The sequence below is a fragment of the Sebastes umbrosus genome, chromosome 8 (genome assembly GCF_015220745.1).
Source record: "Sebastes umbrosus isolate fSebUmb1 chromosome 8, fSebUmb1.pri, whole genome shotgun sequence".
NCBI lineage: Eukaryota > Metazoa > Chordata > Actinopteri > Perciformes > Sebastidae > Sebastes > Sebastes umbrosus.
Window position 1 is genome coordinate 30373545 of NC_051276.1, and position 25849 is coordinate 30399393.

At 38.8% G+C, this 25849-nt stretch overlaps 2 protein-coding genes across 3 annotated transcripts in view; both read left to right on the top strand.

Annotated features, from left to right (window-relative positions):
* The first annotated feature begins 10837 nt into the window (after positions 1 to 10837).
* On the top strand, positions 10838 to 16834 carry si:dkey-193c22.1 (uncharacterized protein LOC567837 homolog). 2 transcript variants are annotated; one of them, XM_037776612.1, is made up of 9 exons: positions 10838 to 10914; positions 12536 to 12563; positions 12662 to 12811; positions 12905 to 13025; positions 13225 to 13437; positions 13648 to 13731; positions 14127 to 14268; positions 15711 to 15873; positions 15964 to 16834. In XM_037776612.1, coding segments are annotated over exons 2-9 (1110 nt in total). In that variant the 5' UTR covers positions 10838 to 10914; positions 12536 to 12561; the 3' UTR covers positions 16199 to 16834. The 2 variants fall into 2 exon arrangements, with proteins under 2 accessions (XP_037632540.1, XP_037632541.1); XM_037776613.1 differs by having other exon boundaries at positions 10911 to 11036.
* A 2065-nt stretch (positions 16835 to 18899) lies between these two features.
* cspg4b (chondroitin sulfate proteoglycan 4b) overlaps positions 18900 to 25849 on the top strand; it is a 30084-nt gene continuing 23134 nt past the window's right edge. The window contains exons 1-2 of the mRNA XM_037778222.1: positions 18900 to 19177; positions 25093 to 25256. Coding sequence (XP_037634150.1) covers positions 19078 to 19177; positions 25093 to 25256 — 264 coding nt within the window. The 5' untranslated portion in view covers positions 18900 to 19077. The remainder of the gene's footprint in view (positions 19178 to 25092; positions 25257 to 25849) is intronic.

Genomic DNA, 25849 nt, shown 5'->3' on the forward strand with positions numbered 1-25849 from the left:
AACAGATTGTGATTGTAAAGATAAGTCTGTGTCTGTTATAAGGGCACAATTTCTGCCCCTTTGGATAAACTAAGGGGATAGGGCCTTGCCCATGCTTTACACATATAATCTTGGACAGTTTAATTAAGGGGACTTAAGGGCACGTAATTGATCTGCTCTGGCATTTAAAAAATGTGGTCATAGGTGTCATTGTTAGTTGGTTTCCTGCTGGAAAACTTTGCAAAGCTTAATTTATCTCAGCATCTGGCTAACTAATGGTTAAATAATAATAATGATGGTGCATTGCATGTATATATACTGTACATGTAGCAGCATCATCATGCAGAAACCTACGTCAGGTCTTGTGGGAAAAGGATTTTATAAGGGCTTGGGAAAAAAGCATTTTCACGCTAAAACATTCGTACTTTGACTAAAATGTGAATGTTTGGATTTGAATAGATAAGGAACATCTCTGGGAAGCTACAGAATGATATAACAACCTCAAAAAAAAAAAGCAAAATAATCAACCCACCCTTTAAATAAAATTCATGCCTGTAGGATAGTGTCATTATTTTGTCTCTCTGTCCCTCCCATTCTCCAAACGTCTACCAGAGTCACCTGATGTCCACACCCACTTATACGCACCTCCTCCTCATTCCCACATCAAGTCACACCTGTTTCATGAACCCCACTCAGTTTATACACCTTCCCACAAACCGTAATCCTTGGCCAGATTATGTATGGTGCTAACATACTGATCTTGTTCCTGCTCTTGTTCTTGCTCTGTTTGCCTGTCTGTCTGTTTATTCATGATCTCTGTTTCTGACCTCAAAAGTAAACAATCAGATGGATTTCCATGAAAGTTTGCACAGACGTTCTGTTACGTTTCCCGCGGGATGAATGGTGACCCCGTGACTTTTCCCCTAAAATCATTAGGGTCTTAGTCTATAAACTAATTATATTACCATCAACGTCAGCTATAGTTTGTGTTTTGTTACTTTGCAAACACTATAACCTAAGATGGTAAACATTATACCGTTTTTCCAGTTCTGGGAGGCAAATGATCCAAACTATCAAGCATGCATGACATAGCATCATTTAAGGTTATTTGCTAGTCATTTGGTTGCACTTATTCAGTTTTTACTGGGAGATCAATAGTCTAATTAACTATTCCTTGTAACAGTGTGAAGTATTTGCAAAATAAATGTTGAAACAAATGAGGCTCCTCTCTCTCTGCTCCAGGGGGAATTTCATGCACCTAAATATCAGCATGCCCGAGGCAGAGCTCGGTCTCTGAAGGTCGACGCTGTCTCTCGTTGTTAGCCTTTACAGTGAGCGCTCCATGACGATGCAGATCAAAGAGATCAGCGCTGGAGTCATTAACTCGCTCCCCCGTACACTTCGTTTTTGTTCCCATGGGGTTTTGTAAGGAATCTAGTCGCTGGACAAACGAGTCCAGTTTGAAATAATTCTCTATGAGGCAGTTTGAAGGCCAAGCCGGAGTGGTTTGGTGAAAGTAACACCGGTGTTTATGCTGGAAGTATACACTGACTTTTTGTGTAAAAATCTATAAAATACCTTAGCTTACCTCAGTCTGAAAAAAAGAAAGTTTATGTATTGCAGTTTCACAGTATTTGATACTCATACAGGCTGTGGAAAGAATGTCTTGAATCCTAGCTGTGGACGCTGCACGCAAAGAACTGAAAAGCAAACAAAAGGGGGCTGAATTAAAACATACCAGGCCACCGCTGTACCATATTATGATTCTTTTTGGATTCAAGGACATATAGGGAGCTGGAGCCGATCCGAAAGAGGCAATGTACACACTGGACAGGCCATCAACCTCTCATGGGGCTAACACATGCAGACAAACACAGCCTCACTCCCATTCGCCTCTAAGCTAACCTGAAAGTCTGTTATAAACTCCAGAGGAAGGCCTCAGGAGGTTATCAGCCTCCAACTCACAGCCTTCTTGCGATAAGCATGAGCGGATTAACCTGCTTGGGGGGGGTCCTGGGGCAAAAATTAGCTGCCTGGCAACCTATTAACCCCTTGTTCCTCCTTCTGCACAATGTGTGCATGATTTTATACGACCTAGCTTCTGATTTGCTGTGAATACACATACTAATTTAGAAGTATGTACTAATTCAGGGCTACATATTCCCAAATGAAGTCTTAATTTAAAAACAATAGTTGACGTGCAGTGTGCTTGGACGTTTCGGGGCTCGCAGTGGCACGACTTACCTGACTGGTAGTGGCTTCGGCAGTGAGGCGGCCACTAAGCTTTGTTGTTGATATATTTTACATAGGCTGTCAATCAATTAAAATATTTAATCACGATTAATCGCACATTTTTATCTGTCAAAATGTACCTTAAAGGGAGATTTGTCAAGTATTTAATACTCTTATCAACATGGGAGTGGGCAGATATGCTGCTTTATGTAAACGTATGTATATATTTATTATTAGAAATCAATTAACAACACAAATATTGTCCAGAAACCCTCACAGGTACTGCATTAAGCATAAAACAATATGCTCAAATCATAACATGGCAAACTGCAGCCCAACAGACAACAACAGCTGTCAGTGTGTCAGTGTGCTGACTTGACTATGACTTGCCCCAAACTGCATGTGATTATCATAAAGTGGGCATGTCTGTAAAGGGGAGACTCGTGGGTACCCATAGAACCCATTTACATTCACATATCTTGAGGTCAGAGGTCAAGGGACCCCTTTGAAAAGGGCCGTGCCAGTTTTTCCTTCCCAAAATGTAGTGCAAGTTTGGAGCGCTATTTTGCCTCCTTGGCGATTGTTTGTGTTAATGCGTGTTATTATTATTGTAAATAGCTTGATGACACACTTAAGACATTTCCAGTGCAGTTTGATATTAGCAAATAGGATCTGAAGTATCAGCAGTGAACATCATGTCTTGGTGAATACAAAGAGAAACTCCTAGAAGAGGCAGAAACACCAGATTATCTGTGTACAGAGGGCTCAGTGGAACACAATGTAATGCAGCCTTGACACATGCAGCCGTGAGGTTAGACACGGGAACACATACACAGCTGAACTATCAGTGTCTGTCTATTAATATGACGATACAGTGCGTTCACCTTTAGATTTACAGCCTTTGAAAGCTGCGAGATCACAGTAATTGAAGTAAAAGAAATTTAAGCAGGCGTCAAAGCGCGTGAATCACACACTGATAATGGTTGAATGTTTTTCCCTCACAGTCAAAACACGCTTTGAAGCCTGTCCGCTCATGTATGTAATGTTTTCATGTAATAATGACAGAGCGTGGTGCATAGCTGTTAAGTAACACATTCCTGCATGCATGTCTTTTTTCACTCTCGCTGCTCTATAAGGTGATCAGTCATGTCAGGTTTTGAATATTCAAGAGCTTTTTGAGGGCAGCTCTTAGCTTCTGTTGACTCAGTCAGTGCTGGAAAGAGACATGACGCACTGAAACTTGACTCCATGCTCTCTGCAAAGAGCTTAGACTATATAAAGACGAAACTGTTGCAGCGATGTACCTCTGAACCCCCTCAACCTGTTCACCAACACACGCACATGCACGCCTACTTGTCATTTATTTGCTTAGTCAGTTTCCCCATCAACAACCTTATCTTGCCAAACCTCTCCACTTATTTTTCTAAAGAATGCACTCTTGAGCATCCTCACAGGCTTGTTAGCATTCATCCGGTGCGTCTGACAAGAATGGCCGCTCTGTTTCTCTCCGATCAATCAGAGGCCCCCCTGAAAAACCGCATCGCCCTCCGAGCGCCAACACCTCTGTTTTAGCTGCCGGTCTGGCGTCTGCGGGACTCGGGTGCGATTCCGGGTACAGGGATACCTAGAAACTGGTCCTTGCGGTCAATGCCAGTTTCCATGGTTCCCCCCTGTCAAAGAGAGGTTCTCTCCGGGCCTGGTGTGTTTGTGAAGTCCCCGTGAAAAGATGGCTCTGTGTCCTGAGGTCCCAAGCCCACCGAGAGCAGAATTCCTCTGCGACTCCGGCTGAGTTGGGGTTGTGCAGCGCAGCGGATGGAGGGGAGAGCGGGGTGAGAAAACACAGAAGCAGCATGTTTGGGTCCTGGCTTGGCGCCACGCATCAGTTAGGGGCTCAGGGGGACTGGGTCACAGCGGGGGGAAGTAAACAGGCCAGTGTATATACATTTACACCAGCAAACACACGTTCAACTGCAAAGATACAAACAGACACAAGTAGACATCTGTACGCCAAAAATGCATGCATTCAATATGTCGTCCCTCCTACCAGTTAGAGTTTCCATTTATAATCAAGGATTAGCACCAATTTTCAGTTGAACAAACAAACCCTGTGTTTGCATGATCTGAAAGGTCATTAACTGCACATTTCATACAAAGATATTTTCATATTTTAGGAAAGTGGGGCTGTCAAAGTTAACGCATTAACGCATATTCGTCTTAACATCACTAATTTCTTTAACGCCTAATGTAACTTGCGATTTTTATGTTTTAGTGGGCTCAGTTTTAAAGCTAGAGTGAAGATACTGGCATCATATTGAACTAGAAAATCTAATGAATCCAATGGTACCAACCATGTCATACTAGTTTGTTGCAAAGGAGGCTAAGTAATGCTCCAAACGGAATTTTGTCAAGAGGTCCCTTGACCTCTGACCTCAAGATATGTGAATGTAAATGGGTTCTATGGGTACCCACGAGTCTCCCCTTTACAGACATGCCCACTTTATGATAATCACATGCAGTTTGGGGCAAGTCATAGTCAAGTCAGCACACTGACACACTGACAGCTGTTGTTGCCTGTTGGGCTGCAGTTTGCCATGTTATGATTTGAGCATATTTTTTATGCTAAATGCAGTACCTGTGAGGGTTTCTGGACAATATTTCTCATTGTTTTGTGTTGTAAATCGAATGACAGCCCTTAAAAAAAAGTTATTTTTTTGCAGTGTAGTTTACATATGACTCATCTGTTGGTAATCCTATCGGCGCTCCCTCTGGTTTCCACAGGTGAAGAACTATGCACACACAAAGTAGGAAGCTTCTGTTTGACGTGAAACACCCACAATGACTCACCGGATGTAGAGGAGGATAAGCACATCTTAAAAGAGATTGCACATAAAAGTCAAAATGGTTCAAAAGAAACTGGATAAGTCCCTAGAAGCCTGAGGTCTTTTTTTTTTAAAGCAAAATAAAACACTGATGTGAAGAATTTTTGTTTCATTAAGAACGTATTTTCTCACAAATTCACAAAACATGATATCAGGAAATGACTGTACGTGAGACATCAAGTTTCTAGTACTTACAGGAAACGGGATATGTGATCGACCTTTATTTTTAGGGTTTTAATTCCTAGTTTTGAATAGCAGCAGACTACAAAAGCACAATTGTTCCGGGCTAAATGTGCAATAGAGACTGAATGATCTCATTTCAAAGGGACAACCAGTATCACCAGCCTTTCCAGTTAGATTTGTGCACAGACTCCTTTGAACGAGTACTGGTAAACTGTCAGTTACACCAGTTATATGCTGCTCACACCATGTGATTTTACAGGGACAATTATTTTCTTGATATTCTTGAAATAGAACTTCCTCTTTTCAAAGACCTCACCTTGAGGCAACTGTTTAAGGATTAGTTAGAAATGTACTTCAGGTTTTGAACCACAAGTTCTCCCTCAATTCAGGACTAAATAATACCATGTTGTGGTATTCTGAAGCAGCACTGATAAAGCACAGAGACATGAAAACATTGTGTTTTTGTCTCTTGTCTTGATTCTGTTTACGTGTTACGTGCGATCAGCACGATATATCATCTAGATGAACCTGAAAGGGTGTTTCCCTGTTTCCTGCTGGGCTTTGAGCCATTTTGCCCCTGAGAATACTTAGAGGTAAAGTTGTTGATAGTTCCTGTAATTGGAGTCAATTAAGCCAAAAAAAAGAAATATCCAAACTAGAAACACTAATTGAAATGTTTAAAGACAGAACTAATATTTTGATGTTAAACTAATGAAGAGAAACAGACTGTAGGTATGTTTTACAGCAAGATCAGAGCAGCATCGCTGCAGCTAGTGGTGATTCAGCATCTTGCTCCTGGACATGTCAGTAGGACAGATGTTGGCCTGAGGCTGGGCTTCCCTGTTGAAGGGCATGCAGTGTGATGGGTCACTGTGCTTCCCTGCAGCATCAGAGGAATCACTGAGCTCTGATTTGATCTGAAAGGCTCAGCGGGGCAGAAAACATGATGATTTTGACATCTTGTCACTAGGGTGGAAAATTTTAAATTGATTTTTTAATGCCATAATTGATATATATTTGCTTCATTTGAGTCTATGCTGAGGCTAAAGGAAGTTACCGCTTTTATTGTTGTAGTCTGAGTAACCTGATGTCATATCCGTTCCGTATCCGTCACCAAACAAACCGCAGAGAGCCGAAACGGCAAAGCAGGAAACTGCGGAGGGTCTGTGTGGATATGACCCGCACCCTCACATTTTACATCCAAAGTGGTAAACACTACACATACAGTGAAGTATGGAAACACTTTGGGTTTCACATATTGCAGGAAAAGCAGAGCTAGACATCACTGCTAAAGCTGCATGCTACAAGAAACGGTATCATATTGCGGAAATGTGCGGTCAAGCCAGCTGTCACTTGCATCTCCGTGGTCAAATGGGCCGACGCTACAACTGTAGAGCACCCATATACTGACATTCATGTTAAATGCATTCAAACGGCCCCGATGGAGCTGATCATGGATGTATGAAGAGAACAGGGCTGCAATGGACTTGGCGTAGTTGGCAGAAGTATACACGTGTGACCATGTCTGGTTTCAAAATAAGGTGTTAACAAAAGGAACTGTATATAGAAAATACATATATGGAAATAAGATTGATTGGATTATATTCACGAGTAGTTTAAAAAATTACATGTCCCTCATAAATTTAAAAGCAAAAAACATTCTTACTGCATTAATTTAGATATTTTCCAAAGTTAAAGTCCCTAGAAGTGTATGATTAAACTTTTTCCCAATGTCTAAAGTTAAAAAAGTTAAGTTAGAATCGCAATAAATCGTAATATCGAAGCGCAATACTTAAAAATCGCAATACATATTGAATCAGCACCCAAGTATCGTGATAGTATCGAATCGGGAGATAGGTGTATCGTCCCAGCTCTACTTGTTACTGACTTTCAGCATCTGTACACTCTTCTTTAATACAGACCTAAAGGCACGTGCTGGATCTACAGTATGTATTCTTATTTTTTCACCCTTGACTACAACTTTTTCCACAAAGAACTCAGTTTTTCACAATGAAAAGCTCCCTAAGTCTCCTCTACGCCTACACAGAATACGGGCTTGTGCATGTCAATTGTTATTATCTTAATACCACTATGCATACAATGATCCCTTAAGCATAATATAATTCTTAAACAGGCACGGGATAATGCTGTGAATTTTCACCGCAGCGTTCAAAACGGGCTGACTGCGCTCATACTGCCGGCTGAATGCCTGACTTAGCACTCACTCAACGGCTCCGTTTCCACTGTGGCTTCTGAAAAAGCACCTGGGCCTCCCCACATGGTGGCAGATGGAGGAGCAACCACACACCCACTCAGGGCTGGAGGCTCCGCTCTGTGGGGCCAAACACAACAATAACCCTCGGGGCTGGTCAGCGCTCGTGCGCCGCTCTGCTTTCCATGAATCTGCAATGTTGAACCCAAGGTTTTCCATGGTTACGGTCAATGAAACCTCTGTCCACTAATGGGAATCTACAGAGAATTATTAAGTGCAAGGTGGGCATTAATAGAGAAAACAATATCTCTACTGAATTACATTGTTTATAGATTGCTATGCTTCTATAAAGGAACATATGAGTGGTTTTCCAATATTTTTTCCATCAGTGCACTTTTCAAAGCATGTCATAAGACAGCAGCCACTATTCAAGTCATTACATATTGTTAACAGCCCAGTAATGCAATATGAAGGTGATGTATTGTAGTTGAAGGGCTCAAACTGGCAGAAAAATCGGTACGGCCCTTAAATCAATTTCTAACTCATTAAGGTGCAGTCCAGTGTGTTCTTCAGTGTGAAGTAAACATTAAATGTTTTATATTCACATCTTAAATCACTGTTTATCTTGTATTGAGTGTCCTTTAATAGGGTAGATAACATCTGACTGAATTATTGCAGGCACTCAGAAATGAATGAAACTACAATTCAAGGAGCCAGTGACAGTGTTCTTCCTCCCTCTGCTGGATATATGCCGGCAGTGCTGCTTTCTATACGCCTACTGATGCTTTGTTCCTGAGCAGTAGCAGTTAAATGTTACTAATTCTGTTACTAATTACCCTTTTACTAATTATAATCAAAAAAGAAGTCCATTGGGTTACTCTTACATAATTACATTTGATTAGGGATGCAACGATACTGCTATCGGATCGGATATCGGGCCAATACTGACTCATAAAGCTGGATCGGGTATCGGTGACAATGGGGCAAATCTATTCAATTCAGTTCTGTTTATATACTATATATATTATACACTGGAATTTTAATTGCTGTTTAAGTTTTGAGCAATTTGTTGCTGCATTAAAAAGGTTTTCATCTGTTCATTTTTAGGATTTATTTACCTAGTTTCTGGTGTGCGACTTATTACTTTAATAATAAATAACAACTAAGTAAATGTATATTTATGTATTTATTTGTCACATTTTGTTTAACAAAATTAGGAAAGCAATGTTCAAGTCAAGCCAGATGTTGCCTTGCACATAGCTTATTAATCAAAGACTGGTATCAGATCAGTACTCCGTATCGGTCGATACCCAAAGCCCAGGTATCACTATCAGTATCGGGACGGAAAAAATCGAATCAGTGCATCCCTATGTTTGATTATTTAAGGATTATATACAGTACTGATTTTTATGGATCAGTTAAATTACAATATTACCAGCCTCTCTACACTCATTAACATTAGCAAATACATTTATTGGTTATGTTTGTGTCCCATGGACTACACTGAGAAATCTGAACGTTATCTCCATTTTTTCAAAAGTATATTTAATCTAATATCTTTGTTATGCAGCAAGATAAACACACTTCCAATAAAGGTTGGCTTTTTAAGTTTTTACTGGAGGCAATTATAAAAAATAGCATTGAATAAAAGACACAAATTCAGTGATAGCAATTATAAATCAGTTAAACCCAAAGGTATTGTAAAAATGAATTACAAGGCTACAATAAAAAGAAAAGTGTGTGCTTTCACAGGGATCTACATATAACATCATGATCAGGATTGATTCAATAGTTTGTCCGTAAAATAAAAATACTTTTGTAATCCATAAAATGGCTAAGAGAGGTAAGCCACGATCTCACAAAATAGCTGACAGTTCCTTAACGCCACAGTAGCACTCTTTGCTGTGGGGCTAGCTAAATTTAAATCTAGTTTTTACATTCAATCAAATAGAAAATTTGCAATTCTTATGCTCACATATTTTAAGCACAGTGTTGTTATGAAAATGTTTTCAGACTCTCTTATATAATCATTTGTCAGATGCTGCTGACCTGAATGAATGTGTAATGAGCAAAATAAACTGTGACCTGAGCAGCAGGCCTGAGAGCTATGTGGAAACTCCCATAATGCTTTGCTGTTTCAGTCATTGATAAAGCAAGAAGTTCAGGGGTGAATAATTGACCACAACTGTGAGTGGAAACAAACAGAGACTAGGCTTCAGAGTGGTTCATAGAATTGATGGAAACTTTGAAGTTGCTACTGCATGCCAGCGTATAGTTAATTAAACGGGGGCATTTCAATACATTTGCAATCTTGATTAATCAATTACATGTTAGACACATTAGTGGTCCTTCACAATAAGATCATTTCACATTTATTCAGTTTGTTATGAATGATTCCAATCGGACAGTTAAACAGTCAACATAAATGGGAAGAATCTGGGGGGCCTTTCTGCAACATTTGGACTCAGTTTGACAGCATTTGCATTTATATATTATTGATTGTTTTGTTTTTTCCTTTTCTCTGTTTTTATGGACAGCTTGCATTTAACAATCACATGTGCATGATACTGTATGTAATGATATGTATGCTTCTTTTTTTGGTCCTTTCCACATGGTTTAGATCATTATCTCTTAGTTATTCGTGCCTCTCCTCCCCGGGTGTAAATTTGTGTGAATCTGACGGACACTTTGTGCAATAATCTGGCAAAACTGTCATCTCACCAATATACATATTGTATTTTTTTTATTGTATTATCTTTTATATTTTTTATATTTATATTTCACTATCTCTTTTTTTATTGTATTATCTTTTCTTTAGCAGCTATGGGATTGTCACAATCTAATTTGGTTGTACTACACAATGACAATAAAGGGCTTGATTGATTGATTGATTGATTGATTGATATTTAAAAGCTCCAGTAAAAGATAGTAAGTGGACCTTGAGTTATGATTTCTTTTGTCAAATTACAATCTCCAATGTCAGGTAGGAAAAAAAGAAAATAAATTATCACCAATAAACCTGACAAACAATTATATTATGTATTTCTGCTATTTACATAAAAAGGGCGTCATTTTTTCTCTACTTCCGCCGGGTTATCAGAGCAGAGATGTTGAGTATCACAAGATAGAAATCCGCGTTTTCCTGCCGTTACAGAAGCACATCAAAACATCATTTATATGGGCACTTTCGCGTGTAATAATGAATTTATTTGTACTAATAAATTATTAGAGTGACATTTATTTGTTTATTATATATTATCAGCTATAGAGTCACTCCCTTTTACAATATTTCTGACCAACACCGGAAGCTCTTTTAATTTTCATTGCCAAACCGGAAGTTAAGGATGTTTTCCCTCTCGCTTCGCTTCGCCGTGTGTATCTTTGTATGTGTGAGGCCGACACCGGCACCGGCTTTTGGAGGACAGACGGGTAGGTAGACCGGGTTACACCGAGGTTATCCATCCTCTGCATCGCTTATATCCAGCCAAACAGACCACATTAACCTGGGACATGGATCTGAGCATCTAGTGCTGCATATAATACATATTTAGGTATGTTTACAGTATGTTTTCTCTGGCTTCCGGTGGTTTCCTGTCCTTTCCATTGTAATAAGTAAAGCTGCAAAACATGAAGCTAAATCAACGTTAAAACAACTTTACTGCTAGTTTATCCATCTTAACTTGATCAGTTTATACAGTGTTCACATTGAAAGAGCAAATTTTGCTTTTTGCACATTACATAATATAACATATTTTTGTTTTTTATACATCTGTAGCCTTATATAATATAATATAAAGGCATATATCAGTCGTCATATCAGTGTATCATGTAATGTTAGAAGCTCTTATCAAAGGATTGTGTGATTTCTGTGTTATTGTTGAACTGATGACGCTTTAAACAAGCAGCAGCAGCAGCAGCTTGTTATTGTGTAAAGTCCCACTAGAGGTCGCCCTGCTACACATGGAAACTGTAAAACTGGGTACCACTTTCTATGTCACACATTATTAAGGTTTTATAAATAATGGCGTTATTAGTGATTTATACCATTATCATTTATTAATGCTAAATTTAAAATTAATTAAAAAAAATGTTTTTGTGAAAAATCTCTGGCTGGTAAGTCATTAATAGTTATTAATTAAGTAAAGGTTACTCCTATCTCATTTTCTAATTAGCCAACAGTAGAACTTATTTTTAAAAAAGTAATTCATCTGTAATTATAAATGTTAACAAGTTAACTTTTAACAATCTATCTAGTCTTTAATTGTACATTTTAATAAATTATTAATTATAAGGATGCACCGATACTGGATCGGATATCAGGCCCATACTGATGCACATAGCTGGATTGGATGTTGGTGTGACAATGGAGCTGATCTATTAAATTAAATTCTATGTTTGTATACTATATACATTATTTAATTCCTGTTTAAATTACAACCAATTTGTTGCTGTATTAAAAAGGTTTACACCTGAAATGTAATTCCTGTTCATTTTTAAGTTTTTTTACCAAGTTTCTGGTGTGCGATTTATTATTTTAATAATTAACAATTCAGTAAATTTATTTATTTGTTACATTTTGTTTTTACAAAGTAATGAAGTCAAAAGAATGATCCCAGTCACTTCCACACAGTGAGTCATACAGCTTATTAATTAAACACCGGCATTGGATCGGTACTCGGTATCGGCCGATACCCCAAGCCCAGATATTGCTATCGGTATCAGGACTGAAACTGTCGGATCGGTGCATCCCTAATTAATAAATTGATTTCGGTCCTGATGCTCTGCATCATTTCTCTACAAGGTCAGAGGTCAAACAGTCTATTGGAGCTTTTGCCTGGTGAACTAAAAAACTAGAGGCCGACGAACATAACCTGACAACCCAAAATGTTATCAATTGCATGTATTAATAGCTTTTAAGCGAACTATAAATCATTAGTAAATTATTTACTAAACATTAGTTAAGCCAGTTATACACTTAACAATGTTTTACACTTTGCCTGTTGTGTGTCTGATAACAATATAACAAAGGTTTCTCTCTTCTTCTCTGCAGGTGAGACAGACAGACGGAACCGAAACATGTAAGAGCCTCTCAAATACTACATTTTAAAGAACATTGAGTGATATTATTTTTGAAAGAGTAATATATTAACATATACTGTATATTTTACTTTTGAAGGTCGGGGGTCAAATATCACATGTCACTACCTGTGTCGGTGGGTGTCCTGTTGGTGGGCCTCCCATACTCCATCTCTCTAGCTGCCCAGTGGCTTTATGGCTGGCCCAGCAAGCCTGGATATAAGAAGTACATAGAAGCTTTAAGACCAAGGTAAGTTGTAAAATGCTGTTGATTTGTTCCTTTTTTACTCATTAAGAAGAGTCTGTTATTAATCCCCTTTTTCATGTTTGCCTTCTTCATCAGGCGAATATACTGTTTGACCAGAGCCGTCCTGGAAACTCTCAAATATCTGCAATACGGGAGACTTTACTTTCAGTGGAAGTCGTGGTACAAGAATGACGAAAACCGAAAACATTATGAAAAGGTATGTTAACGATAAGTTGGAAATAAGTGTCTATGTGTCTCTTTATTTTAGGGGCTAGACATTTTAGTAAATATCTAAAATGAAATAATCATACTGTTAAATTTGTCTCAGATTTCACCACTTGACTTGATGGAAAACTTGTTATGCAATACCTACAAGTTGTGTCAGAGTTCACAGTTTTTTCTGTCTGGACACAAAGGGCATCACATTTGGGCGCCGAAGCAACAAGCTGGACCTTTACCACCCTCCAAACGTGGGCAAGTCGAAAAATGCGCCTGCACCGCTGGTGGTTTTTATCTTTGGAGGAGCATGGGGCTCCGGAGATCGATCCATTTACTGTTTGCTGGCGAGGCAGATGGCTGAAGAACTGAGTGCAACTGTCGTCTGTCCTGATTACTTCACCTATCCAAAGGTAAGAGCTTTAGAACAACACACGGTAGTCTTATTGGATTAAACATTTATAGCACATATGTAGAGTATGAATGACTGGAATATGAACAGTACTTCTCTGTGAACTATAGGTAAGAATTGTTCTGCAGTGACTTCAAACGCCAGATAAGAAATTGAATTATAGATGTTCCTGCTGTATCTGAACTGACTGCTGGTTTCATCTGATTGCCAGGCGAACGTTTTAGGGATGGTTCAAGATATTGCTGACTGCTTGGTTTGGGCCCAAGAGAGTGGAGAGAAGTTCAACTTCGACAAAGTAAGAAATATCTTAACATATTCTTCGAAAATTGAGAAAAAGTGTTATAATGTTAATGTCGATAATAATGGTAAGATCATAGGTTGGCAAGTTCCTAGGAAATGAAATCATATAAAACCTGCAAGTAGCTTAAAATGACCACAATCCCCTTTCATGCATGAAAAATAGTTGTCCGAGCATGGAGGGAAATGATGTCCTCAAAGCAACTTTATGGGACTTTTAAGTTCACAGTTTAAACTCTTATCCTGAACAAATATTAAAACATTTTTATTTTTTCAGTTTGAGTAGCAACACAAACTGTCTAATCTGATTCTAATTCATTTTGAGAGTACTGATCCACATTCAGCCATTGTTCACTGTAGATGATACACGTCTTGTTTTTCTGTCTTTTCTAGGACAACATAGTATTAATGGGCCATTCAGCGGGTGCACATTTGTGTGCACTGACCACGCTGTTTCTCATTGATGCAAGAGAGGAGCTTTTCATAGAAGCCAGCAAGCAGAGGGACGTTACACTGGCGATAAGAGGAGTTATTGGTAAGGATTACTGTGCAGCACATCACCAAGTCACAGTTGCAACCATGTTTTATGCTAAAGTGAACTCAACTTTAACATCTTCCACTCCACCCCTCTTTACCAAAGACACATTTTTGTTTTTTTTAGGGGGGTATAGGAGGTCTTTAGGGGGAGATAACAGGTCAACAGTAGATGTCACATAGAAGTGGCATACATCATCTGAAAGCTGGGAACCTGAAGATTAATTTGAGATGCAGCTCAGCACTGTATGACATTGTTTTAGTCATAAATCAGAAATAAACATCAATTAATTAAAATAAATAATGAACATGTATAAGAGCTTAGAACATTATGAAAGAGGTATATGATGGTTATCTCCATGCTTTATTAAGTCTCGTAAATTGTTGCAGCAATGTTTGGGTTGATGCTATTTGTTACACAGATTTGGGGCTAAATTTAACCATTTTTTACAACTCAAGAATTGATAAAAATGATCAATAATCCCTCCAAAATACCACATTAAGACACCAAGACCTTGAGGAACACCATAGAAAAAGCCATGCTGTGATTTGGTATCAAAAATGTTTGACATGTGGAGATTTCTGCAAGAATTGCATTTTTCGGCGATTGGATGGTGAACACTTCTGTTCAGGAAACTGCTCAGAAACTCCCTTATTATCAATCTAGCTAGGAAAACCATCCATCCTCTGAATGCTCTAGGTCTCTAGTTTGTGGCTGTAAAGTTTCATGAGGATGTGATTATACTAGAGGTCACCACAGGTCATTTTATACAGTGAGGTCAAATTTCAAAAAATGGTCTCACTACAATGAAATGGCTATAATGGGGACTAACATCATCACACATGAATACAGTTGAGCTCATTGGATTCACAAGAGTCTTAGCTTTACAGTGATACCCAATGTATGTAATTCAAGACTGTTTAGGGATCCCAGTATGCAGAAATATTCAAATACACCATTTTAGAATAGGCGAAAAATAACACATTCATGCTGCATGCAAAAAACTGCATAGTTTTATCCCTAAACTGCATGTGATTATCATAAAGTGGGCATGTCTGTAAAGGGGAGACTCGTGGGTACCCATAGAACCCATTTACATTCACATATCTTGAGGTCAGAGGTCAAGGGACCCCTTTGAAAATGGCCATGCCAGTTTTTCCTTGCCACAATTTAAAGTTATTTAGCCTTATTCTGAGCCTGCTACAGCCTCTGAAAGACCGTAAAGTCGGCTGAAGGGGGAGTGGAAGAAGTTAATACATTTGTGTACCGGAAAGATAATTTTGTGACACATAAATATTCATGTTTTATTGCTTTTTGCTATAACCTTGATTATTCAAATGCATTTTTCAATAATGAATAGGACTTTTAATCATCCGCCTCCTTCATATTTTCATAAACTCTGCCAGGATTACTTTAGTTAATCTCTCATGTTTCCCGAACAGGTCTGAGTGGCGTGTACAACATCATGGACCATTACGAGCACGAGCAGAAGCGTGCAGTCGAATATGTCTCCACCATGCATAAAGCCATGAATGGCGTGGAGAACTTTCCTTACTATTCACCAACACACTTACTGAAGGAGTTGAGCAACGACAAACTGGACAAGTGAGACAAAATAAAATGATCTTAATAAAATTGGTTATTCATTTTAAATGCAACATTTTTCATCCACATTCTTCTCTTGTCTTCTGCCAGAGTGCCTCCGTTCGCTTTGCTCCACGGGACCAGCGACATCATCGTTCCTTTCGAATCTTCCAAAAAGTTCTCTGACCTCCTCACCTCGCTGTCCATAAAGGTGTCTCTCTACCTGCTGCCCAGAGTTGACCACACAGAGATGGTCACCGACCTCATGGTGCCAGACAGGCGCTTCTACCATCCCATCTTCAGCTGCATCAAACAGGAGTTCAGAAAACTACTTGGACGCTGCTGACGACCCTTCAGACCATCAGAAAAAAACTCCATTCATCACTTATAGTTACTGATTGTGCCATATTTTGTTTACAGTTTATCTGCTCTAATACCTCAAATGACTCTGATTCAGCCTTGATTTTAACTTGATTGTGATTCCATAATAATGAAGAGATTGTGAGTAAATCCAGGAGTTGCATCTGATTGATTTTTAATCTACATTCTTGAAAAAATAATGATTAGTGGACTGCAATCTGGATAACATTATTCTAATATTGTTTTGGAGAGATGTGATCCAGATCGCAGTAAAGTGAAATATGTAAACGTGAAGCAATAACAGAATCATTGAGTCTTGAGAAAAGAAGATCCCGCATGCTGCTCTGGCTCAGCATCACAATTTATTGATCATACTAACGCTTCGGTCTCAAGACTCAAATGATATTTTCCAGCGCAAAAAATACCAGTATTATGAAAAACAAGTAAAGCACACTAACACATAATGCTAAAATGGGTGAACAGTTACAATCTATACCTCTGTTTTTAAACCAACTATGACCTTCTTATATCGCAATGTTTTCATCATTAACTTGCATGTTTTTATTAAATTAATCTTTTATCTATTTATTGATCTCAGACTCATTAAACACTCATGAAGGAACTAATGCTTTTTTGGTCTTTATTATTTGACTACAAATCTCTCACACAAAGGGATATTTTTTGAGTATATATGTATATATGTGTATATACAGTATGCATGTGTGTATATATACACGTACATATGTGTGTGTTTATACTGTATATCTATCTATATATACTGTACTATATGTGTGTGTTTTGCCAAGCAGCAGCAATGACATCAGGGAACCAATATAAACAATTACAAAAATCATGTATATTGTAAATTGTACAATTTTATGCTTTATATATGAAAGTACAGTGTTCGTTTTTACCACATACCTGTACTTTAAGTTTTGTATCTGAAGCGTGCTGTACATAAATATATACTTAACCACCATATAGTAAACATACAGTATAGCGTCAGTATGGTAATAATCTGGTAGAAAACATATAAATATGTATAGTTACAATCATTCAAATACATGCAGTCTGAACATATGAGCATTTGATTATATATTTTACAAAAAAAATTTAAATTACAGATGTTTCTACGGCTACAGTCTGCTGCAGGGACCGGGCATAAATTGGAAATCACAATATTCATAATTTCCCTTTAAGCTGGGATCGGCCCCCTGCGACCCTGAATACCCTGAAGAGGATAAGCTTTTGCAGATAATGGATGGAGGATAATTTCCTTTTTTAGAGATTAGATTGTGTTAGTGGTGCCCAGATCAGACTGATCTAAATCTACAACTTTTTTCATGCTTTACCATAACATTTATATACAAAATAATTCCCCAGCATTATAAATATTTTCCTTTGACTTGAAAACAAAGCCACTTAGCAGATTAAAAAGCTGCTAAATAAATGTTATAACAGCAACACCAAATGAGTGACCTGGGAACAAGCCACAGGTATTGATGAGAAAAATAACGTCCTGTTACAGAGACAGGACTGTTTTCCTCTGCAGCACCTTTATTACCTGCGTCCTCACAAAAGCTATCTTTTTGATGCATATTTATACACATAAAAACTTCATGTTTATGTGTCAGAGTCCTGACTGCTCAGCTGGCACAGACATGTTCCTATTCTGAAGTTTGTGGGTTAAAATATCACCTGGACTTGTTGTATTTTCCTTTTGTCAACCCCCAGAGGGCTGTTTCATAAAGGTGTTTGTTATTGTGGAAAGCCTGTCTTGAATGAGACTAACAAACTGAACCAGGATCTGTTTCATAAAGACACTCGGATCCTCAGTTCATCAGAATGTCTCGGAGGAGGAAACCAGTCCCAACTCGACAAAACAATTCTCAGAGTGACACACGTTTGGTTCATCTTCTAGGACGAATAGTAAAAGCACTTCATCAACTTTCCTAACTTGTGAAGCTAACAGCTGAAATGTATCAGAGGAGTTTGAACCTGTCAGCAGCTGCTGATGGAGATCACACTAATGTTTTGGGAGCGCTTGATGAAATTAAAGTATTCAAAGATCTTTTGGATAAAAAGCAAAGTAATATTACTTATTTATCCATAAATAACAACTTTGGGTCAAAGCCCTGAATTTAATAAAATAAATTAAAGTATATTTAAGGGATTGTTACCCCTTAAAAAACCTTAAACCATGCAGATATTCCATTAAAATACCCTTAATAAGAATGGTAGGATTGGCTAAAATTAAAAGCTTTTTTTTTTAGGGTTTTAAAAAGCCCTTAAACGGAGGAGATAACCAAATAAAACCCTTTGATATATTGTAATCAATTTATTTATTCATGAATTAACCTGAAACCTGAGGGTTAAGAGTAACAAACAACCTGAGTCAAATTCCTTCCATGGATGTAGGCTATAAGGTGTGTACACATTGGCCTAATTGGCCAATAAAGATCAATCTGATACAGATTTTCTTATCTGATTAACAACTTGATATATTTTGTTGGCACTTACATGACATTTAATAACAGCTAATATAAATCAGGTTAATTAAAAAACTCTTAAAATGTCTCTTCACACATCCCTCCCTCCCTCCCTTCCTTCTTTCCTTCTTGTGGCTTTTATTTTGAAAACTGAGATTAACATCCTTTTTTTTTTCTTTGAGAAGAACGCGCGTTCACACAGAGGCGCGTTCACGAGGCAGAGCTCAGTCCAGTTCAGGCTGCAGAGCTCCACACGCACTCAGTCAAACTCTTTGTGTTTAATGGTGCTGAAGCGTGAAGAAGTGAGAAACAGGTCTGTAAATATGTAACCGTACATGTCCTGGTAACAGTCGTGTTTCCACCTGGAGAAGAAAAGATGGACTCTGTAGTGAAAAACAGCCAGAAGAAGAAGAAGAAGAAGTTGAGTCTCCTCGGTCTGCTCTGGTGGTCGCTGCTGGTCGAGCTGGCGTCGGGAGGTAGTTCACTACTTTTACACCTTTTTATATCAATGAAAACAGACGCGAAATAAACACATTTGTAGCTACTTTCAATGCCGATTTGTTAATAATGTTAATATGTACTTATATTTGTTACATTTGACGAGTTTCTTCCAGGTGTTTTTGTTGTTTTCTGCAGAAAACACTTTCACCTGAAGGCTGCTTGAGAACTTCAGTGGTCATAACAAATTAGGGATTTTTCACTATTTTCTGGCATTATATAGACAAATCAAGAAAATAATTATCAGATTAATTGATAAATTGTTAATTGATTGATCGTTAATGTAGCAGCAAACAACTATTGTTTATGTAAAGATATAGAGTGATGTCTACCTGAGCAGAGTATGAAGTCACTCTCCCTCTGTGTGTGTTGTAATCAGAGTTTCTCCGTGCTTTGTTGACGTCGCCGGGCCGGCTGCACATGCATGTTCGTGCATGTGAGCATGCCCCACAACACAAATGCGAAATAAACGTATTTGTTGGTGCTTTCAATGCTGATTTGTTAATCATGTTAATATGTACTTATATTGGTTACATTTGACGAGTTTCTTCCAGGTGTTTTTGTTGTTTTCTGCAGAAAATACTTTCACCCTGAAGGCTGCTTGAGATTGCTTGAGATTGCTTCAGTGGTCATAACAAATTAGTGATTTTTCACTATTTTCTGGCATTATATAAACAAATCAAGAAAATAATTGTCATATTAATTGATAATGAAAGTAATGTTAGTAGCAGCACTACAAAAGATCAACATTAGTTTGTTAAAGGTTCTCTATTCGATATCCAGAGCGTTAATGTAGCAGCAAACAACTATTGTCAATGTAAAGATATAGTGGAGTGATGTCTACCTGAGCAGAGGATGAAGTCACTCTCCCTCTGTGTATGGTGTAATCAGAGCTTCTCCGTGCTTTGTTGACATCGCCGGGCCGGCTGCACATGCATGTTCGTGCATGTGAGCATGCCCCACAAAACAAACGCGAAATAAACGTATTTGTTGGTGCTTTCAATGCCGAATTGTTAATCATGTTAACATTTAATTATATTGGTTACCTTTGACGAGTTTCTTCCAGGTGTTTTGTTGTTTTCTGACGAAAATAGTTTTACCCTAAAGGCTGTTTGAGAACTTCAATGGTCATAACAAATCAGCTTTATGTTTGGCTTAGCTGTGATTTCCCTCATATGTAGCATGATACGTAGGCTACAGCACTATTTCTATATCATCATGAGCTGCCTCCAAAAGCAGTCTTACTGTACTGCCAAATCACCTTGCAGAGGATTATTTAATGTTTTGTCTCACAGGTCTTAAAATGTTCCAACAGAATTGATCAAATTATGAATGAGGTCTGCCTGGTGGCTGCAATGTTCATCAACCATTCACAACAGCCGCAATAGAAAGTAATTTTTAGCTTTTAAGCAGCATGATATTTCTTTTTTAGACTACAGTACTATTTCTGTATCATCATGAGCTGCCTCCAAAAGCAGTCTTACTGTCGTATCACCTTACAGATTGTTTAATGTTTTGGCTCACAGGTCTTAAAATGTTCCAACAGAATTGATCAAATTATGAATGAGGTCTGCCTGGTGGCTGCAATGTTCATCAACCATTCACAACAGCCACAATAGAAAGTCATTTTTAGCTTTTAAGCAGCATGATTCTGCACGATTATCTCAAATTAATGAGGCTAATATAACGGTGTTTATCTCAGATTAATGGATACTCTGGATATGCATTGCTTTTACTTTATCATAGGAAGCAGCAGAAATGGGGCTGTGACGCCTGTAAGAGCAATCTGACAGCGACAATAACACACAAAAGAAATAGACAGTCGTCACTCTGTTGAGAGATTTAAAGGGGAAAATATGTTTTTTTAATGAGTCTCAGCTTCACATGTATGTTATTTACATCCGCTAGCCTCTCTGGTTGATTTGATCCCATGCATGTGTCATATAAATGCATCTAGGCTTTTTTCCCTGGGGATAATTAGGAGTTATTTCACGGTGACTCACTCTCACCATATCCTTCATTGAAAATAACTACAGTATAGACATTTATTTCACTTCAATGCATTTCAGATGTATTCCCTTAGTGTTATGAAACAAGCCTTTGCTAAAACATCCACGTCCCAGGCTTTTGACAATGCATCAGCGACAGAGTGGCGTGACAGTCAACAAAAACCCAAAGAGGCACTTCAGTCAAGTTGCATCTCTGATGTGTTGTATGAACTGAGCACACAGGCAGTGACAAGCGATGGTCTCACCCCTCAAATTAACTGTAAGCGGGTGTTCGCTAAAAGGTCACTGGCTTTGTTGTTGAGCGAACAGTTTGTGAAAACTCGCCAACAAAAAAAAAAATGTTCCTGACGCACACAGAAACTGCCCCTGCAGACATGTAGATTACAGAACAACCTCCAAACACCTCCTGTTTCTGTTTCTTAAGGCACTCAGGCAGGTGTACGCGGGTATGTTTATGTGTTGTTTTCGTGCTCTCTCATTTACATACCGCCCAAAAATGTCCATGTTCAGCATGTGTCAAAAAAAGCTGAAACAACTAAACCTTTCCTGCTTTCCAGCTTTTCAAGAATCCAGTATACTGCGGGAAAATCCCTTTTTGTCTTAACCAAACATGACGTTCAATCGTATGACTTTAACGTCATCGTGACAACGCCAAAATACAATTGAGCAAGCATGTCCATCCTTGTGAATCTAAGGGAAAAATGTTGTTGCTTTCCTCTTGGCCAGTTTTCCAGAAATGCTTCCTTCCTGTTATCCACACAGAGCCCCTTCAGATGAATGAACATGACGTATGAATACGAAAGGACGATAAATTCAGTCAGTCTGACGTAAAGATCAGGAAGGATGAGTAATGCTGGATGCTGTGGGCCAATCAATGAGTTTATTTCCAGCTGTATTTAACAGTTGCTAAAGGCCCATTACACCTGACTGGTCTGTTAATTTGATTTAAACAAACAACAGGAATAATTGCAGTATTTCTTTTCAATAAATAATATCTATAGATATAAAAACCTAGCTCTGTATCTCAGCTGGTAGAGCTTTGGGAGGAATCTTTGATATAAGTAAGCACCCGCAGGATATGTCTTTAAATATATTCAAAACTTCTTCAAGCTTGTGTCTGCCCTTTACATGATTATGCAGCTGGGGTTAGTGCAAAACACTGCTATTTTATTGGCGTGCACAAATAACCACCAAGGCTCTCAGCAGTGGGAAATATGGGATGAAAACAACCATGTGAGGTTAACTGGAAAACGTGCAGCTACTTGATATGGAAGAAAGCTGGCTGACTTGAAATATTTAATTGGGTTAAATAACTTAATGAATCTTGGTGAAAAGATGTGCACATTTTGTTTTACAGCTGTAGGTTTGGTAAGGTATTTATTTTAATAAATAATAATATTAGATGACTCAGGATTAGAGGACTGCAAGGACAGTTAATAAATTTGACAATCAATTTATCATTTTAAGTCACTTTTCAAGCAAAATGTTCACTGGTTCTGTGATAATCTGCTGAGTTTCTTTGTCTTGTCTGATAGTAAACTGAATATCTTTGGGTTTTGGACTGTTGGTCGGTCAAAACAAGACATTTGAATCTTGGATCTTGTGATTGTGAAACATTTATTTATTTATTTAATTGTCAGATTAATTGATAATGAAAGTAATTGTTAGTTGCAGCCCTACAAAAGATCATCATTAGTTTGTTAAAGGTTCTCTATATATGATATCCAAAGCATTAATACAGCAGCAAACAACTATTTGCTATGTAAAGATATAGAGGATTAGTGTCTACCTGAGCAGAGGATGAAGTCACTCTCCCTCTGTGTGTGTTGTAATCGGAGCCTCTCCGTGCTTTGTTGACATCGCCGGGCCGGCTGCACATGCTTTTAGAGCATGTTTGTGCATGTGAGCGTGCCCTACTGGCTAGCTCATGAGCGCTGCGCTGCACTGCTCTCATACGACGGTTACAGCTGAACGCCGTCCCAACTGCCGATGCCGTTGCGGATGTGTAGCGCCCACCATCTGGTACCCCCCCCCCCCAGGTTAACACTGTTATATCTGTCAGCAGTTGTTTTCTCTGTGAGCACTATAGCTATGTTGAGAGCCGTGCAGAGGCAATAGAAATGCTCCCAGTCTTGTATATAGCACCTTTAAATTAAACTACAACACATAAAATGAACAGTGGGCTACTGATATATGAACCAAACTTAAACTGTATGAATTTAAGATAACAAAAGATGATATTTGTATTTAAAATGATGTATATAATTTATCCAAGAAGCGCAGATCTTTTTGTGCACAGACAATTGAGATGTGGTATTTTACCATTCAATGCTGAAACTGTCGGTATTTCAGTCTAGAAGAAGAAAAACAGATTTGTTTAGAGTGACGTCTCAAAGATGCAAAAATAGAAATTGATTTTGTAAATATGGGTGATGCTTAATAACATAACAAACATAGTCATTTTAAGCCAAACCATGATTGTTTTGTTTTGTTTCAATTTACAACGTTAACTGTGTTTAAAACTGCGACAGTAATCCAGGAGAAAATACGTTTCCCCTGAAATGTAATTGAGGATGCAGTTTAGTTGTATGGGAAAGTAATTTTATAGGAGACAGGGCTGCATGTTTGATACACTAAGATTGATTTGTATTGTGTTTTTGTCTCTCTGCTATCAGCTCCTGTTGATTGCTGACTTTATATTGATATGGTTGGAGGGCTAATTTACATGCTTTACTGGTTTCATGGTGTTTTATTTATACTGCACAGTCCATACGGATTGAATCTGGTCACGCAAACTACCCATTAGTGCATTAACCCTTTTAGGAGTAACAACAATGCATTAACTCACATTAACTTTATCCAGCCTCCCCAGTGAGTCACTCAGGCCCATTAGCAGCACTCCGTTCTGGCCCCCGGGTCGCCAACCACAAATTAATCAAACGTGGAATAGACAGAGGCGAAAGTGTTTGATAACCTTTGAATATGCGTGGGAGCTCTGGAGTTCATTAAAAAGCTGAGCTGGTTGTGCCCGGGCATGAAGGCTGGGATGAGAAAGCTTCAGAGCACGTTAGGCCAGATTACAGGGTAATGTGAGATGGCTGGGAGGTGAGGTAGAAGAAACAGCTGGGTCCGTCCGCCACGTTGTTTCTGGAACATGAGGCCACGGACAATGTGGGGACGTCAGAGCCTTTCATGTTCAGGTTGAAGGTTCCTGTCAGGGCAGGGCAGGCCCGAACATGTCTGACTCCCTCCGAGCTCACCTCCACATCCTCTGCCTCAGTTTGTACGCCGCTGTTGTGGCATTACAGTCAAGTAGCTTTAAAATTCAGTTATGTCATTCCTATGATTTTGGACAGTCCGAGCAGAGACATAAACCTGCAATTCTGTCCCAATGCACAGGTTTTGTTTCATCCTAAAGGTGGTTATTGTTCTTTATGTAAAGATTTAGTGCGTCATAATTACACTCTTGACACACTTAGATGCATGTAATCATTATTGTACAAATACAGCAGGCCCACCAGGGTGGCTAAACTCAGCAGAGACTCTTACAAGCATTCTTTTAAATCAGGTGAGGTATAATTTGTGCACAGTGTGGGTTTAAAGCTCTGTGTTTGTGTGTGTGCTCCCCACGTGCACAGACTCGGCTCCACTTGTAAAGACCAACCAGGATGATAAATAGCTTGACTTTTATATCTAAATGTCACGTGTTTGCTATATTAAGACCACAATGCTTGACTTGACTTGCTCTGTGTTTGCTGTATTTGCCGCTACTGTACTTTCTGTTGCAGTTCTCCTTCATACTCAGCGTTACGCACTGATTTAACATTGGAACATATATTCTAATTTGTTTTAAATCTATCCCCCTCTTATGTGTCTTTCTCCAGCTTCCTTCTATGGCGACGGCTTTGTGCAGCTCAAGGCAACAGAGTCGTCCGACCATAACACACTCCGCGTTCGCTTCCGGACCTCCAGTACCAACGGCCTGCTGTTTCTCGCCGCTGGCCAGACCGACTACTTTCTACTAGAGCTCCATGCTGGTCGCCTGCAGGTGGGTACATCCATGGCACCAGCGCATGAGCATATGTGCTCAAGCATACATGAACACACACATGCACACGCGCATGTATGTACAGTCATACAATACACACACAGATCTTTGTGCTTGACAGCATGTACGCGTATAGAAAGACGTGACGCACACACTGACCACCGTAAGCTATGGCTCTCCATCGCAGCTGACAGTGTCGGTCCCTCAACAAAGTAACACAAGCAGACAAGCCTGCGTGGTGTGAGCTGAGTGTTAACATACCAGTCACTTGTCACAGTGGAAACTAGCAGAATATGAAGGCAGCTGATCCTTGTGTCTATTGTGTTTGAGTAATCGAATGATGATCACTGTGTGATTATATCCTTTATGTTCACCAGATGTTTTGTGACTTGATCACAGTGCAACACACGCCTGCCTCTTACCGCCTCCCCCAACGATTTCATAATGTTCTTGATTCATCAGTACTGCTTGTATGCACTTACTTTCTGGCACTATAATACCTCTATAATATAATGTAATGTAATATAGGGCTGCAACTAATTATTATTTTTTATATTGATTGTTATTGTTAAAGGAACAGTGTGTAGCATTTT

Coding starts and splice junctions, on each gene's coding strand:
- si:dkey-193c22.1 (XM_037776612.1), top strand. Junction 13,732..14,126: donor AGAAGTTCAACTTCGACAAA/GTAAGAAATATC, acceptor TGTCTTTTCTAG/GACAACATAGTATTAATGGG. Junction 14,269..15,710: donor GGCGATAAGAGGAGTTATTG/GTAAGGATTACT, acceptor TTTCCCGAACAG/GTCTGAGTGGCGTGTACAAC.